Source organism: Schistocerca cancellata, chromosome 9, assembly GCF_023864275.1.
Source record: "Schistocerca cancellata isolate TAMUIC-IGC-003103 chromosome 9, iqSchCanc2.1, whole genome shotgun sequence".
Lineage (NCBI taxonomy): Eukaryota > Metazoa > Arthropoda > Insecta > Orthoptera > Acrididae > Schistocerca > Schistocerca cancellata.
Window position 1 is genome coordinate 336,733,985 of NC_064634.1, and position 13,992 is coordinate 336,747,976.

Sequence of the window (13,992 nt, forward strand, 5' to 3'; positions counted from 1 at the left end):
AATCTTAATTGAAGAAAAAAATATATACAACTTTTTGGATTTTACACATAGCTATGAAAATACACATAGTCACTCCTAACAACACTGTAAGTAGTGTCTAGTGAATGCTTATTGCCAGAAATTTGGAATCCACTGCATATTGGAAAAAACTGGGCATGTACACAGTCTGAAGTAACTTTTTACAAATTTCTGCAGAACTGATACATTGTGTTGACATGCTCTGCTTGCTAATGAATGACCAGCAATTCAAAATGACATTTGTGAAGAAAACATCTAAATTGTATTGTTGAACATTTCATTGTCTGCTAGCATTACCTCATCAGTTACTATCTTATTAACTCTAGACAACAGTTGTTTATCACCACTGCCACAGTAGGTAACAGATTTTCCTGTTACTTAACCTGGTGTGGTGTTAAACTGATAAATCTTATCAGTTGTACTGTGTGTAGGATATTTGATTCATATTTTGATGAAATAGGTTTAAAGTTCTTTTCCATTCATTCTACCAGGTTTCCCAAGATTTTCCTAGAATGGTGGCATGAGCCCATGAAAAAAAAGTCTTGAATGATTTCCTGCGCCATCTTGTCCAATAGAAGCTTGTGCTTTCACTGATATTGATAAGATAATAAACTCAAAATTACCTTACATCCAGGCTGTTGATTTCTTAATGTGTATTCTGAACCACAGTGCTGTTGACATGGTTTCTTAAAAAACTTGAGGAACTTGGCTCAGTAATTACAGCATTGGACTCACCTCTGGAAGAAACAGGCTTTAGATGTCTGTCTAGCCATCCAGATGTACACTGTTTGTAGGGTCCATAAATCACATAAAGAATATGGCAAGGTTGTTCCATTGTCAAGGGCATATCCAACCAATATCCTGCTTCATCCTTCTCCAATCTGACCATTAGCTCGTCTGTAATGACCTTGATGTCAACAGGTGTTAAGTCCAAAAAATGTCAGGAACCAATCAGGAATTGAGCCTCTGGCCCTTGGGCATCTGACATTTATCCATGGAACTACAAAAGTAACATCAGCACATCAACATTCCTCAAGTGTGTATTCGCTTAACTTGGGTTTTGAACACTTACAGTAAGGATACAATTTATCTTCAGGCACCAGTATGCTGTTCATTTCAGATAGCTTGACAGAAGAAAGGGAACATTGAATTGGAACAGGTACTGGTGATTTAGATTATCGTCTTGGCTACTGATACAAAATCAACAGTCTTTTATTAAGTTCCCTTAATAGTTGTGTAGCCTGTGTCTAAAAAAAAATTGCTCTAAGTTACTCAAGAAAAACTACTTGGCCCTCCATGCCCATAAATTAAAAGAGTAATTGCTCTAATAAAATTCATAATGAATAAGTTCCATAACCTGCTTAGGCAAGTAGTCCCATTCCAATACAAATTTTGTTAATGTAGGTAAGAAAACAAGTCCTGTATAAGTAAGTAATTACAGTATATCAGATTCAAGTAAATGATTCAGCGAGTAACATAAATTAAAACTGAGTGTATGAAGTAAGCAGTAGTCACCAAAAAGTCATACACGTTTCATTAACACACCTCATGCATCTTGAGCTTAGTATTTGAACTTAACAAATAAATCAACTGTACACCATGTTCTTCCTCTTCTCTTTGGATATTAGGTTCCAAGGGCGTGATACTATCTGAAACCCATGAAGAGTTCTGTGCAGTCTGCTCGAATGCTCAGTCGGCTACGAAGTAGCAACACAGTAGCAGGAAGTCAAAGAGCATCTCCTAATGGCTGTGATACAAATTGGCAAGTCTGCAGAACCCTCATTAGGCATCAAAATAGCGCCAGAAAAGTCGCATTAATTTTTCGTTGTTGGTGTATGTATAAGGATACGAGTTTTTTGACTGGAAATTCAAGTAGTGCTGTACCTATACCACTGTAAGCTATGTTTTTCCATATGCATTGTAACACTAACACCATTGATATAACCTCTTAGTCAACTAAAATCCTGATGTATTGGCCATGTCAGTTGGTTTTTAAGAAAAGTGAGTAGTAGTTTACACATAATTTCTAATCTAGCTTTTGTTATTGCTTTGACAATTTATCTCCTGTACAAAATACATTTGTACAGAGACTCCTATTTCTTGTGGTCCACTTCTCATTCCTAACCTTTGTAATGATGAGTCAGTCATTGGACAACAGAACTAACACTATGTTTAAGGGTCTTAACAATATCTTTAACACACTGAATTTTCACTGTCAGTGAATACTTCTGCCAAGGTCAACAGGCCTGATCTTACTGGCAATCCAGCCAGCTATTCTCTACCCTTTATTTCAGGCACTATATCAGAACATTGGTCAGTCATGACCAATTTTAGGTATACATTGGCCTTCTTAAGATTCTGAAGTGTGTAAAACATCATTTAATACATTAACCCTTTTCTCCACAGACAGACTGCTGTTTTCTCCTAATCCTGTTCTTGCTAGCTTGAGTTCTACCACTGTCCTTGTTGAGGCAGGTGCTATTGATAGAACATCACTGTACAACAATATTCCAAATGTAAATTGCTTGTATGCTCTGGAGAAAGCCCAAGCAATTGTTTGGATTAATATTTATTTAACTTTTGAGATCAGAAGAATAGCCTTGGGAATCAAAAAGGCTCTCTACTTTGACAGCCTCTTCAACAGGTTACGTGAAAGAGAATTTCTTGGGCCCTCAGAACTGGTATGGATAAAGTTCATATGAGACACTTTTGCCGTCTATATTCTTTTTCAGACTCAATACATTTGCTACATTTTGTTTTACTCTTTTTACAGATAGTTTTTTACTGTGAATACCCTTGTAGATCATGAACTTCAAATTATCTTTCTCCAAATTCCATAATATTTTTGTCAGTGTTGATATCCATGTGTATGATTATCTCCTCCTCCCTTTACTTTAGAAAAAATCCACCAGCAAGCAGCAGTGGCTTCCCTTTCACAGTAATCAGTCCCCTCACTTTAACTCTTGGGCTTTAGGGTAAACATCTGTCCTGATGCAAGCTCTTTCAGTAACCCATAGCTTAAAAAGTATGTTGGTATTTATTTGAATTTTTAAATATGTCCTGTTATTTTATTGTACTTTGTGTCACAATGTCTTATTTGTGTCATATTAAACTGAAGTGCATTATATATCTTTGCGTATGTATCAGTGAAACACCATTTTACTTTCACTGCTACGGTGTTAACATGGAATGTTAAGGAAGACTATTTCATTACAGGTCACCGTTTACAGGACAGCTTGAGTATCATGAACGCAAGGTTTCATTGCTGCGACTAAGTTTAAAGATAGCTACATGTGCCCATCTTGATCGGTTTGCTGAAAGACCTATAGAAGAGATTCGCTCTTCATGTCAGGAACTAGGAAAATTGGCAGATGGGATAATACAAGATATTGTGGATCCATTAGTTCTTCAACCAGCATCACTTGATCTTGCCACCCTGAGGAAAAGGCCTGGTGATGACCTTGTGAGTATTAGAAAGTATAGAAAAAAATGTGTGCTACCTGTAAACTCTATCTATAGTGATCATCTCTCCAGCTCTGAATCAGCAGAATTTTGAAGGTATTGGGCCACTAGTATTTTGTCTCTGGCCTTAGCAGTCAAACAATACTGTATGCATTAACTTTGTAGTAGTTATTTGTGCATTTGTTGCTTTTGAGAACTGATATGTATTTTATAGCAATAAGAACTATTATTTAGCATGCCAATAAGTCACTTTCCACTTTGGTGACATGAAACATCTACTATTTATTACCTGCGCATATCATTTCCACTTTCTTATATGGTCATTGCAGATAACAGGGTTTGCAGCTGCACTATGTGAAAAAGACAAAGCATGCCCCTCCTGCACAGCACCTTTCCCTGCTAACTTACATTACATCCACTCATTGCTGCCAGTTGTAGCAAACAACACAAATTCACCGTATTGATTGTTACTTAACTTTACTTCAGCAATGTCCCAATGGAGCTAACATCATTATTCGATCAATCTGTTGTGCCTCATTTTGCATTACACTCAAATTTAGATCCTGAACTTGTAATTGATTAACCCATTCCCAAGACAAAAAAACTCCTAACAGTGGCATATTTAGCTTTTTATGGCTTTTGTATGACCCCATTCAACAGTCCATGTGGCAAATCTGAAAAAAAAATATTAAAATTATACAAAGTAGACAGTTTCAGTGACCTAGTTTCATAATTGGCTACTCGTGAACTGGTTTTATTCTGTCAATGTAATTTCCTTCTTGTGTTAGCTGTCTCCATATAATTACTATTAGCACTGTTATAAAAATTTAACTAATAGCACACTTCCATATGTTGCTCATTGTCAGGTCTCAGCCTTTCATATTTTGCTCATGTGTATCCTGTCAGTTGTAATTCATTCTGCATTAGTTCGATTCCCATTCCTGCCACTGTGTGACATTCCAAATATTTTTCCAAATAGTGTTGCGAATATTTAATTTCTCATTGATGTTACCATTGTTTACTTACTATTATTGTTTAGCCATAAAGTTTTGGGAAAAGTCATGCAAGCAACTACTTTTCTAAAAAATTATCTTCATGTCTTGTCTAGATATAATGTGCACTAGTGCATCCTCTTAAACCACTTAATAAAGTGTCCTTGATATACTGCCATGGGAAGGCTGTTAAGGAGGTGAAGTCAGTTCCATCAACTTGTGGTACCAAAGAGGGATGCGGATAGTTGCTTTTTCTTTAAAAAAATGGTAAAAAGATATCATATCAATCCATACAGACAGATACACAGCTACAGCTATTTTTGTTTGATAGTTTTGAAAACAAACAAAAAGTAGAGGCATACTCCAACACTCCAATAACAGGAGTACAGCGAGTATGGTGGCAGCTACAACATTTTCTGAAAACAAAACCCATTTTCTTCGATAGCAGCTACTGATGGACCTCTGGATATACGTGTATCATAAAGAGCATTTTGGATCCCATGAATAAATTTAAAAAAAATTGTTACTGTGGAATGAGAATAATCCCAAGATGCAAAATGGGACTTGCTGTGGCCGCTTTACCCCGTTTTAAAAATGTAAATATCAGTTGTTCAGATGCTATCCTATTTCTAGTGTAAGAATATGTTCATGAAATTGCTATTCAAACTAACCTTGTTTCCAGTTATCCTCGCCCTCAGGATGTCTGAAGAAATACCTGAACATTGTGATATTATGTTTCTGTGTAGGATTAATCATGCTCACAATATTTTAATTCAGTGAGCACTTTAGTAAAAGCTGAGATCAATAGTAAACTTGTGCCACTACAACTGACACATGAACTTAAATTTACGTTAATTTTATATGTGCCTCTGAAGTATGTTTTTGTTATTGATGCTGCTGTCACCACTACCACCACCACTACTGTCCCTGCTGTTACTAACAAGGGGAGGATTTGGGACAGGGCCCATTGATTTGGCTCAAACTATGAGAGTGGAAGCAGACAGTAACCCGTTTCAAGTTCCTTGTGTATCTCACCATATGCCATAGGAAAAGATAAAATGAGCTCTCAAATTTTTCAGGTAGTTAGTGAGGGAATTTTGAACAATCAATTTCAAGTCAGTGTTGTGGCGCAGTGGTTTAGCACATTGATTGTCGGCTTGCTGCCTGGGTGTAGTTCCCACTGTTACCATGAATTATTATTATTCCTCGTGATGTTAAACTATTAATTATAAAATTTAAATTTATTTTAACACTTTAATTTATATATGTAAAATTAATATGTTCTATGTAGTTATGACTGATTAAATTAATTAATATATTTAAAAAATTAATTTACATAATTTGGTGGAGTTCTGAATGAATAAAATTTCTGAAAATTCTGGCAATTAATTATCTGCTTTTTATTTATTATTAGAAGTTACATTACATTTTGTAGAGTGATAATTGTCAGAGAAACACTTAAAACTTAAATATCATTCACGCTATGCACCTTTTTTGACAAATTTTTTTGAGCAAGAACATTATTTGAATTATGCCTTAGGGGAAAGCATAGTTCATTCTGGTTTTTAAATTAAGATTTTCTTATGTCATTTTTTATGCATACTGAATTACTGGGGTGAAAACAGGAGCACTGAATTGATGCTGCATGATTGAATGTATTTTAACTGCATGATAATTCTTGTTTCTGTTGTAGCAGCTCAGGAACACTTCGTAGTCTTTTAATTAACAATGTAAGAAAAAGATAGATTGCTACTTTCTATCTTTTTGTTACATGGTTGACGTTCCCACCTGGAATTTCCATTGTTTGATTTATGTTTTAATGAGATTTTTGACTTAACGATAGAAACATACATCACAGGGTTGAGGAGGAGGAGTACATTTGGGTGGAATTATCTTCACAGTACACATTAGTTTGCCTTCCTCATTGATGAATGTCTCATCATACAATGTCAGATCTGCTTGGTCACCTCAAAAATCCATCAACAGAAGGAATTTGTTGTTAGCAACATATGGTTTTAATGTTGTTTCCAAAAATTTTACGTAAAGCTCTTTTATTAGTTTCCCTGACTTGGAGCAAGTAATGACAACATTCTTATATCCTTCTTATTTCTTGACGGTACTGGCAACTCAAGGACCAAATTTATTGGCAGGCTCTTGCATACATAAAAATACACATATAGTCTGGGAGACGAGTCTTTGGTATTGACAGCTCGGTAGCGTCTTTCCATTGCCTAGCGACCGCAGGCAGGCAGCCAATGACGGCCTGACTTTGAGCGGGTAGCAAGGGCCACGTTGCCGCTCTGATACCTGGTCACGCGCGCTTATGAAACTTACCAGTGTCTCGCGTGCAGGCGGTGTGGTCGTTCGTCGTTTGTCTGAAGTTGAATTCGCAGTTTATTTCGTTTTTGTTGTTTTTAGTGTTTCTTTGTTTATGTTTCGTTGTAAACAATGTCTAGTGCGGCGGGTAGTACCAGCCCAACACAAGAAATGAAACGGAGGAAGAAAAGTGTGCTACACACCTAGGCCCGTGAATTCGTGTGCTCTGTGAGGGATTACTTTGAGAAAGAAAAGGACAAAGGTGGGCCCTTAATTCCTGTTGTTCAGGTTGTGAAGAGAACTGTAGCAGCATTGAAAATACGTAAGAACACTGTTGTAAAGATAGGGAAATAACAGTATAGTGTAGATTGTGACGAGAGTGGCACAACAAAGCTGCACACACCAGGAAAGAAGCGACCGAGAAATAAGCAGGTGACAGCTTTGGGCGATTTTCAGAAAGACGCTATTCATCGTCATATATACAGCTATTATAAGAGAAGGGAACATCCCACTCTATCTAAATTACTGGTGTCGCTTCAGAAAGACAGTCTTTTTAAAGGGAGCAAATTTTCATTGCGTACAGTGTTGAAAGACATAGGCTTCAGCTATTCACTGTTTAACGGACGCAAAATATTAATGGAAAGGACAGATGTAGTTGCATGGCGGTGCAGATTTCTGCGCAGGATCATGGGTGTGGAATTTGAAAGTATAGTGTGGTTAGATGAAACTTGGGGTCAATGCCAGCCATTCTTTACGTAGAGGCTGGAATGATGGAACGCCTGAGGGGACAATGGCAGTGCCTGTTGGCAAAGGAGGGCGTATTATTGTCTTACAAGCAGGAACATCGAAAGGTTTTGTGCCAAACTGCTTGAAAATGTTTCAGTCAAAAAAGACGGGAGATTACCATGAAGAAATGAACACTGTAGTATTTCAAGAATGGTTCGACACATCGCTTATGACGAATCTGACAAGTCCATCAGTGATTGTTATGGACAATGCGCCTTATCATTCCGTTGTACACGATAAGGCACCAACCTTGGCAACAAAAAAAGACTATATCATTCAGTGGTTGAAACGGCGAAAAGTAGATTTCAGAGAAGATTTAAGGAAGGCGGAACTGCTCGAAATTGTGGCACAAAAGAAACCCCAATTTCCAACATATGTAATTGACGAGATTGCTAAAAGGCACGGGCATGAAATCGTTCGGCTTCCTCCATACCACTGTCACTTCAATGCAATTGAAGGAGTGTGGGTGCAGATAAAAAATTACATTGCTGCAAACAATAAAAAATTCACGATCTCTGAAGTGGAAACTCTCCTTCCAGCAGCTATCAATAAAGTGACAAGCGAGACGTGGGCTAAAATGGTAAACAGCACTGCAAGTGCCATCAGAGAGGCAGCCGAAACCGAAGGGGTTGTGGAAGAATGCATCGAAAATTTAATTATACATCTGGGAGAGAGCAGTGATAGTTCGAGTAGTGCTGAGGAAGACAATGTCAAATCAGATTCTGACAGTGATGTGAGTGGTGTTTTTCCATTACAGTAACTACAACGTATTCAGGAATGTAAGGAGGAGTTTGCTATCGATCTACAACCAGATCATCGTATTGTGAGTACTTTCTTCAGATTATAACTCTTAATACACTGACCAATTATTCTGTAGCTTGTAGTAGAACAAATTAATAATGCTAATACTTAACAATGGAAACCAAAACTGCTAATGTTCAACAACTTGCGAAAATAGTTTTCATTTCTGTTGTGAAGTTTAACAAAAACTTTATTATGTTTCAGCATCTTAGATACTTGTACTAAATAGCTCGTATCAGTTTTCGAGTTAATATATTTCAAGCATCAACTTGAAATAAATTCACGCGTATCAATACGACTTGTATTTTGTCTCGCTTTTATTTCTGCTGCTAGAGAATGCGTGTACCAGACAGGGCGCCGCGTGCTGTGAGCCACGTTCGGCAACAGCGCCGTCTGCCCGCCAGAACTGTCAGTACCAATCACTCGTCTCACGGACTATAGGAACAGTTTCCCTGAAGCAGTTCAACTGTACTGAGCTGTATAAGAGTGGGTGGTTTTGGACAGATTGGGCTTTTTGCCAAAACAATCTTTGCCAATTGTCCTGTTATATGTTGATTCACACTGGCATCCATTCGATACACTGTTAATTATATAATCAGGGTTGAAGTTAGACTTAATGTGTCTCATATGTATACAAATGTAATCTGCTTCTTCCAGCGTTTCTTCCATGTTGCAGTTTTGTTGACAGTTGATGATTTTTCGCTGTCTTCTTGAATGTTGATATTCGAAACTTTTTATCCAGGTATCATTAGCAATAAACTGAAAATTTTCTGACAAATATGGAATGCGATCACCATTGCCCATTGTTGTAATGTTCTCATTGTCACTTGTTCGTAACACGTTGTTTATTCTGAAATCTTCCCATGTTTCAGTGTTGATGTCAGTGTTGGTGACTGCAATTTTGTCGTTACTAGTGCCACCTTTTTCTATTTCTTTCTTTCTTCTTATCAGCCAAGACATGTAAGTATGAGAGGGATATTTGTTAGGATTGTAATCAACATTAAAGCTGTACTTGAAGAAAGAACCTGTTACAAGTTAAATAGGATTGCATAGAGTAAAAGTGTGTGTGTGTGTGTGTGTGTGTGTGTGTGAGAGAGAGAGAGAGAGAGAGAGAGAGAGAGAGAGAGAGAGAGAGAGAGAGAGAGAGGGGGGGGGGGGTTAGTTTTGATACTTTCACCAGTCACTTCACTGGTAGAAAATTCTTGTTGGGTTTCCATTTCCCAATAAAATAAGAAGAGTCCCCCCAAGAAAATCGTGCATACATTTGGTGAGACGCTGTTCACTACTGTAGAGACCAGTACAGAATGTCTGGGAACTATTGAAATCACAATCTGTCAGAAATGTACCATTTAAGCAATTCCTTTTTAACTGTATTAATTAGTGAAATTAAAGTTGTTATAAATAAACTACATATATTTACTTTGCATATACAAATCAAACTGTTTAAATACATTCAGATTTTATAATTATCAGTTTAACATTGTGAGGAATAAAATAAAATTAAGGAAAAATAAAATAAAGATGCTGTAACTTACCAATCGAAAGCATTGGTATGTTGATAGGAGGCAATAAAAAACACACAAACACACACACAAATTTCGAGCTTTCACAACCCAAGGTTGCTTCATCAGCAAAGAGGGAAGGAGAGGGAAAGACGAAAGGATTTGGGTTTGCACGCCCCCCCCCCCCCCCCCCCACACACACACACACACATCCATTCGCACATATGCAGACACAGGCAGACATATGTAAATGCAAAGAGGTTGGGTAGAGATGTCAGTCGAGGCGGAAGTACAGAGGCAAAGATGTTGTTGAGTGACAGGTGAGGTACGAGGGGCGGCAACTTGAAATTAGCGGAGGTTGAGGCCTGGTGGGTAACGGGAGGAGAGAATATATTGAAGGGCAAGTTCCCATCTCCGGAGTTCGGATAAGTTGGTGCCAGTGGGAAGTATTCAGATAACCCGGATGGTGTAACACTGTGCCAAGATGTGCTGGCCATGCACCAAGGCATGTTTAGCCACAGGGTGATCCTCATTACCAACAAACACTGTCTGCCTGTGTCCGTTCATGCGAATGGACAGTTTGTTGCTGATCATTCCCACATATAATGCTTCACAGTGTAGGCATGTCAGTTGGTAAATCACGTGGGTGCTTTCACACGTAGCTCTGCCTTTGATCATGTTCACCTTCTGGGTTACAGGACTGGAGATTAGATACAGGCTCCCAAGTAGATGCTATTTTTCTTGACTTCCGGAAGGCGTTCGATACAGTTCCGCACTGTCACCTGATAAACAAAGTAAGAGCCTACGGAATATCAGACCAGCTGTGTGGCTGGATTGATGAGTTTTTAGCAAACATAACACAGCATGTTGTTATCGATGGAGAGACTTCTACAGACATTAAGGTAACCTCTGGCGTGCCACAGGGGAGTGTTATGGGACCATTGCTTTTCACAATATATATAAATGACCTAGTAGATAGTGTCGGAAGTTCCATGCGGCTTTTCGCGTATGATGCTGTAGTATACAGAGAAGTTGCAGCATTAGAAAATTGTAGCAAAATGCAGGAAGATCTGCAGCTGATAGGCACTTGGTGCAGGGAGTGGCAACTGACCCTTAACATAGATAAATGTAATGTATTGCGAATACATAGAAAGAAGGATCCTTTATTGTATGATTATATGATAGCGGAACAAACACTAGTAGCAGTTACTTCTGTAAAATATCTGGGAGTATGCGTGCGGAACGATTTGAAGTGGAATGATCACATAAAATTAATTGTTGGTAAGGCGGGTACCAGGTTGAGATTCATTGGGAGAGTCCTTAGAAAATGTAGTCCATCAACAAAGGAGGTGGCTTACAAAACACTCGTTCAACCTATACTTGAGTATTGCTCATCAGTGTGGGATCCGTACCAGATCGGGTTGACGGAGGAGATACAGAAGATCCAAAGAAGAGCGGCGCGTTTCGTCACAGGGTTATTTGGTAACCGTGATAGTGTTGCGGAGATGTTTAGCAAACTCAAGTGGCAGACTCTGCAAGAGAGGCGCTGTGCATCGCGGTGTAGCTTGCTCGCCAGGTTTCGAGAGGGTGCGTTTCTGGATGAGGTATTGAATATATAGCTTCCCCCTACTTATACCTCCCGAGGAAATCACGAATGTAAAATTAGAGAGATTCGAGCGCACACGGAGGCTTTCAGACAGTTGTTCTTCCCGCGAACCGTATGCGACTGGAACAGAAAAGGGAGGTAATGACAGTGGCACGTAAAGTGCCCTCCGCCACACACCGTTGGGTGGCTTGCGGAGTATAAATGTAGATGTAGAGTAGGTGGTGGTGATGGGAGAGTGCATGGGACAGGTTTTACACCGGGGGCGGTTACAAGGGTAGGAGCCATGGCTCTTATCAGAACTCCGGAGATGGGAACTTGCCCTTCAGTATATTCTCTTTTCCTGTTACCCACCAGGCCTCAACCTCCGCTAATTTTAAGTTGCCGCCCCTCATACATCACCTGTCATACAACAACATCTTTGCCTCTGTACTTCTGCCTCATCTGACATCTCTGCCCAACCTCTTTGTATTTACGTATGTCTGCCTGTGTCTGTATATGTGCAGATGGGTGTGTGTGTGTGTGTGTGTGTGTGTGTGTGTGTGTGTGTGTGTGTGTACCTGTCCTTTTTTTCCCCCTAAGTTAAGTCTTTCCGCTCCCGGAATTGGAATGACTCCTTACCCTCTCCCTTAAAACCCACATCCTTTTGTCTTTCTCTCTCCTTCCCTCTTCCCTGATGAAGCAACCTTAGGTTGCGAAAAATCGAAATTTGTATGTGTTTGTTCGTGTGTTTTTTACTGTCTCCTATCAACATACCAACGCTTTCATTTGGTATATAATGGTAGATAGGTAGCAGCAGGAATCAAACTTCAACCAGCAAATTGCCGATGCACCACACTACTGATTTGGTGACTATTCCCAAAAAATCCTTGCACTCTATTTGAAAAACTTTTGAGAACATTTTACGTTTACTATGGCCTACTCAGGTGACATATTCTGAGAACTTGAAAGGGGCATCTACCTGCTTATACTCACACACACAGTTTGAGGCAAATCGGGGAGCCCAGTACCAAGGTGTTTTCTTGTAAGTTGAGGATAAGTTTTCAGTGTGTAAATGAAGGCCGAATGCTCTCATTGGGATAAATGCTGTTATACAAAGTTGATGTAATCACCTACTGTATTGTTATTGTAGAAGTCCACAATTGTACGACATTGATAGCTCGTTCCAATTTTCATCAGAGCCTCTGCGGATGTCTGGCAGGTGCCCTCGTGTCATACTTATAGAAAACAACTAGTGGCTGCACTGCTGATGATTAGCATCATCTCTTTGTGGATATATAAAATTTTAATTAGTACAATTGATATGAATCTTTTACTTTTATGTGTATAATGCTCTCTCTCTCTCTCTTTCTCTCTCTCTCTCTCTGCTACTGTTGTATATGTATATGGTGAGGACTGTTTAATTTATTACTGGACTTGGAGAGCTTATTTTCTTTTCAGGGCTTTTTCCTGGTGCCTTCTTTTCATGGTATTCATCAAATAGGCGAGATTAAATTTAGCTCACCTGCACATCAATGTGGAAAGATTGAGGAAGGTGATGAAGTAGTTCAGGTCAACTATCAGACTGTGGTGAGTTGTGATTAGCTCATGTGAACACTTCTTCCACATGCCACTTTTGTGTTACAAATGACAATTGTTGGATTACAAAGTTATTTTAAAGAAAACATTTTAATAATCTGAATGTGTGTTGAAGACTAAATTCACTTTCAGCTCTACAAAAGTAATTTTTACCTCATGAGTTTGTTTTCAAATTGTGTTACAGAAATAACACAAGATATTTTTTATGATTGCATGTTCCATATATCCTGTAGAAGTCCTGTGTTTATATGTAGTACATTCTAATTACATTTGTTCGCATAGTGTGGTTTATGAAGACTGTATCTTATTCAATGCGCCACTACGCTTTAGAGAACCTAACAACTTTTATGACATACATTTGATTTTTGGTGCAGTATGGATAATTTCCTCCAACACCCCTCCCTTGTCCTCTACCCAACCCCTCTTTTTCACACTCATATTGTAATGCTTTTCATTCTGTGCAATCAATTATACATTTATGAAGGAAACATTGCTAATTTATTTTATTACATTCTAAAACAAGATAAAATGTCATTACCTGTTCCCTGACTCCATTTGTGTCAAAGAAAATTAAGTGAAAGTAGATCTTAGTTCATCAAAATCATGTTTTCTTATTAATATCATGTTTGGTCCAATGGGTCTGCAATTTCATTTCAGTGCTTATCAGCAACTGGCAGATGATATCATTTTATTGTATTCATTGATAGTTCCAATATCATCTTGTTCTCAGGTTATTTTTGTTTGCTTTAATAATGTAGTGGATGTATGTAATGCCTTTTTTAATAATTATAATAGAGACTAAGAAAGAAAATCCAATTATTATTGGCAAATCAGATATTTTGCAGCTTTTTGAAGAAGTATTTAATGCTAACCATTCCAGTATAGACATAGAAAGTAATGATGTTGAGGTTGACATTCGAAGGTCACAATTGGC

General features: G+C 38.3%; 1 protein-coding gene across 3 annotated transcripts in view; it reads left to right on the forward strand.

Annotated features, from left to right (window-relative positions):
- LOC126101604 (connector enhancer of kinase suppressor of ras 2) overlaps positions 1-13,992 on the forward strand; it is a 157,608-nt gene that overhangs the window by 16,212 nt on the left and 127,404 nt on the right. For all 3 annotated transcript variants that reach the window (XM_049912283.1, XM_049912282.1, XM_049912281.1), the window contains 2 exons: positions 3,235-3,481; positions 12,921-13,049. In XM_049912283.1, coding sequence (XP_049768240.1) covers positions 3,235-3,481; positions 12,921-13,049 — 376 coding nt within the window. The remainder of the gene's footprint in view (positions 1-3,234; positions 3,482-12,920; positions 13,050-13,992) is intronic.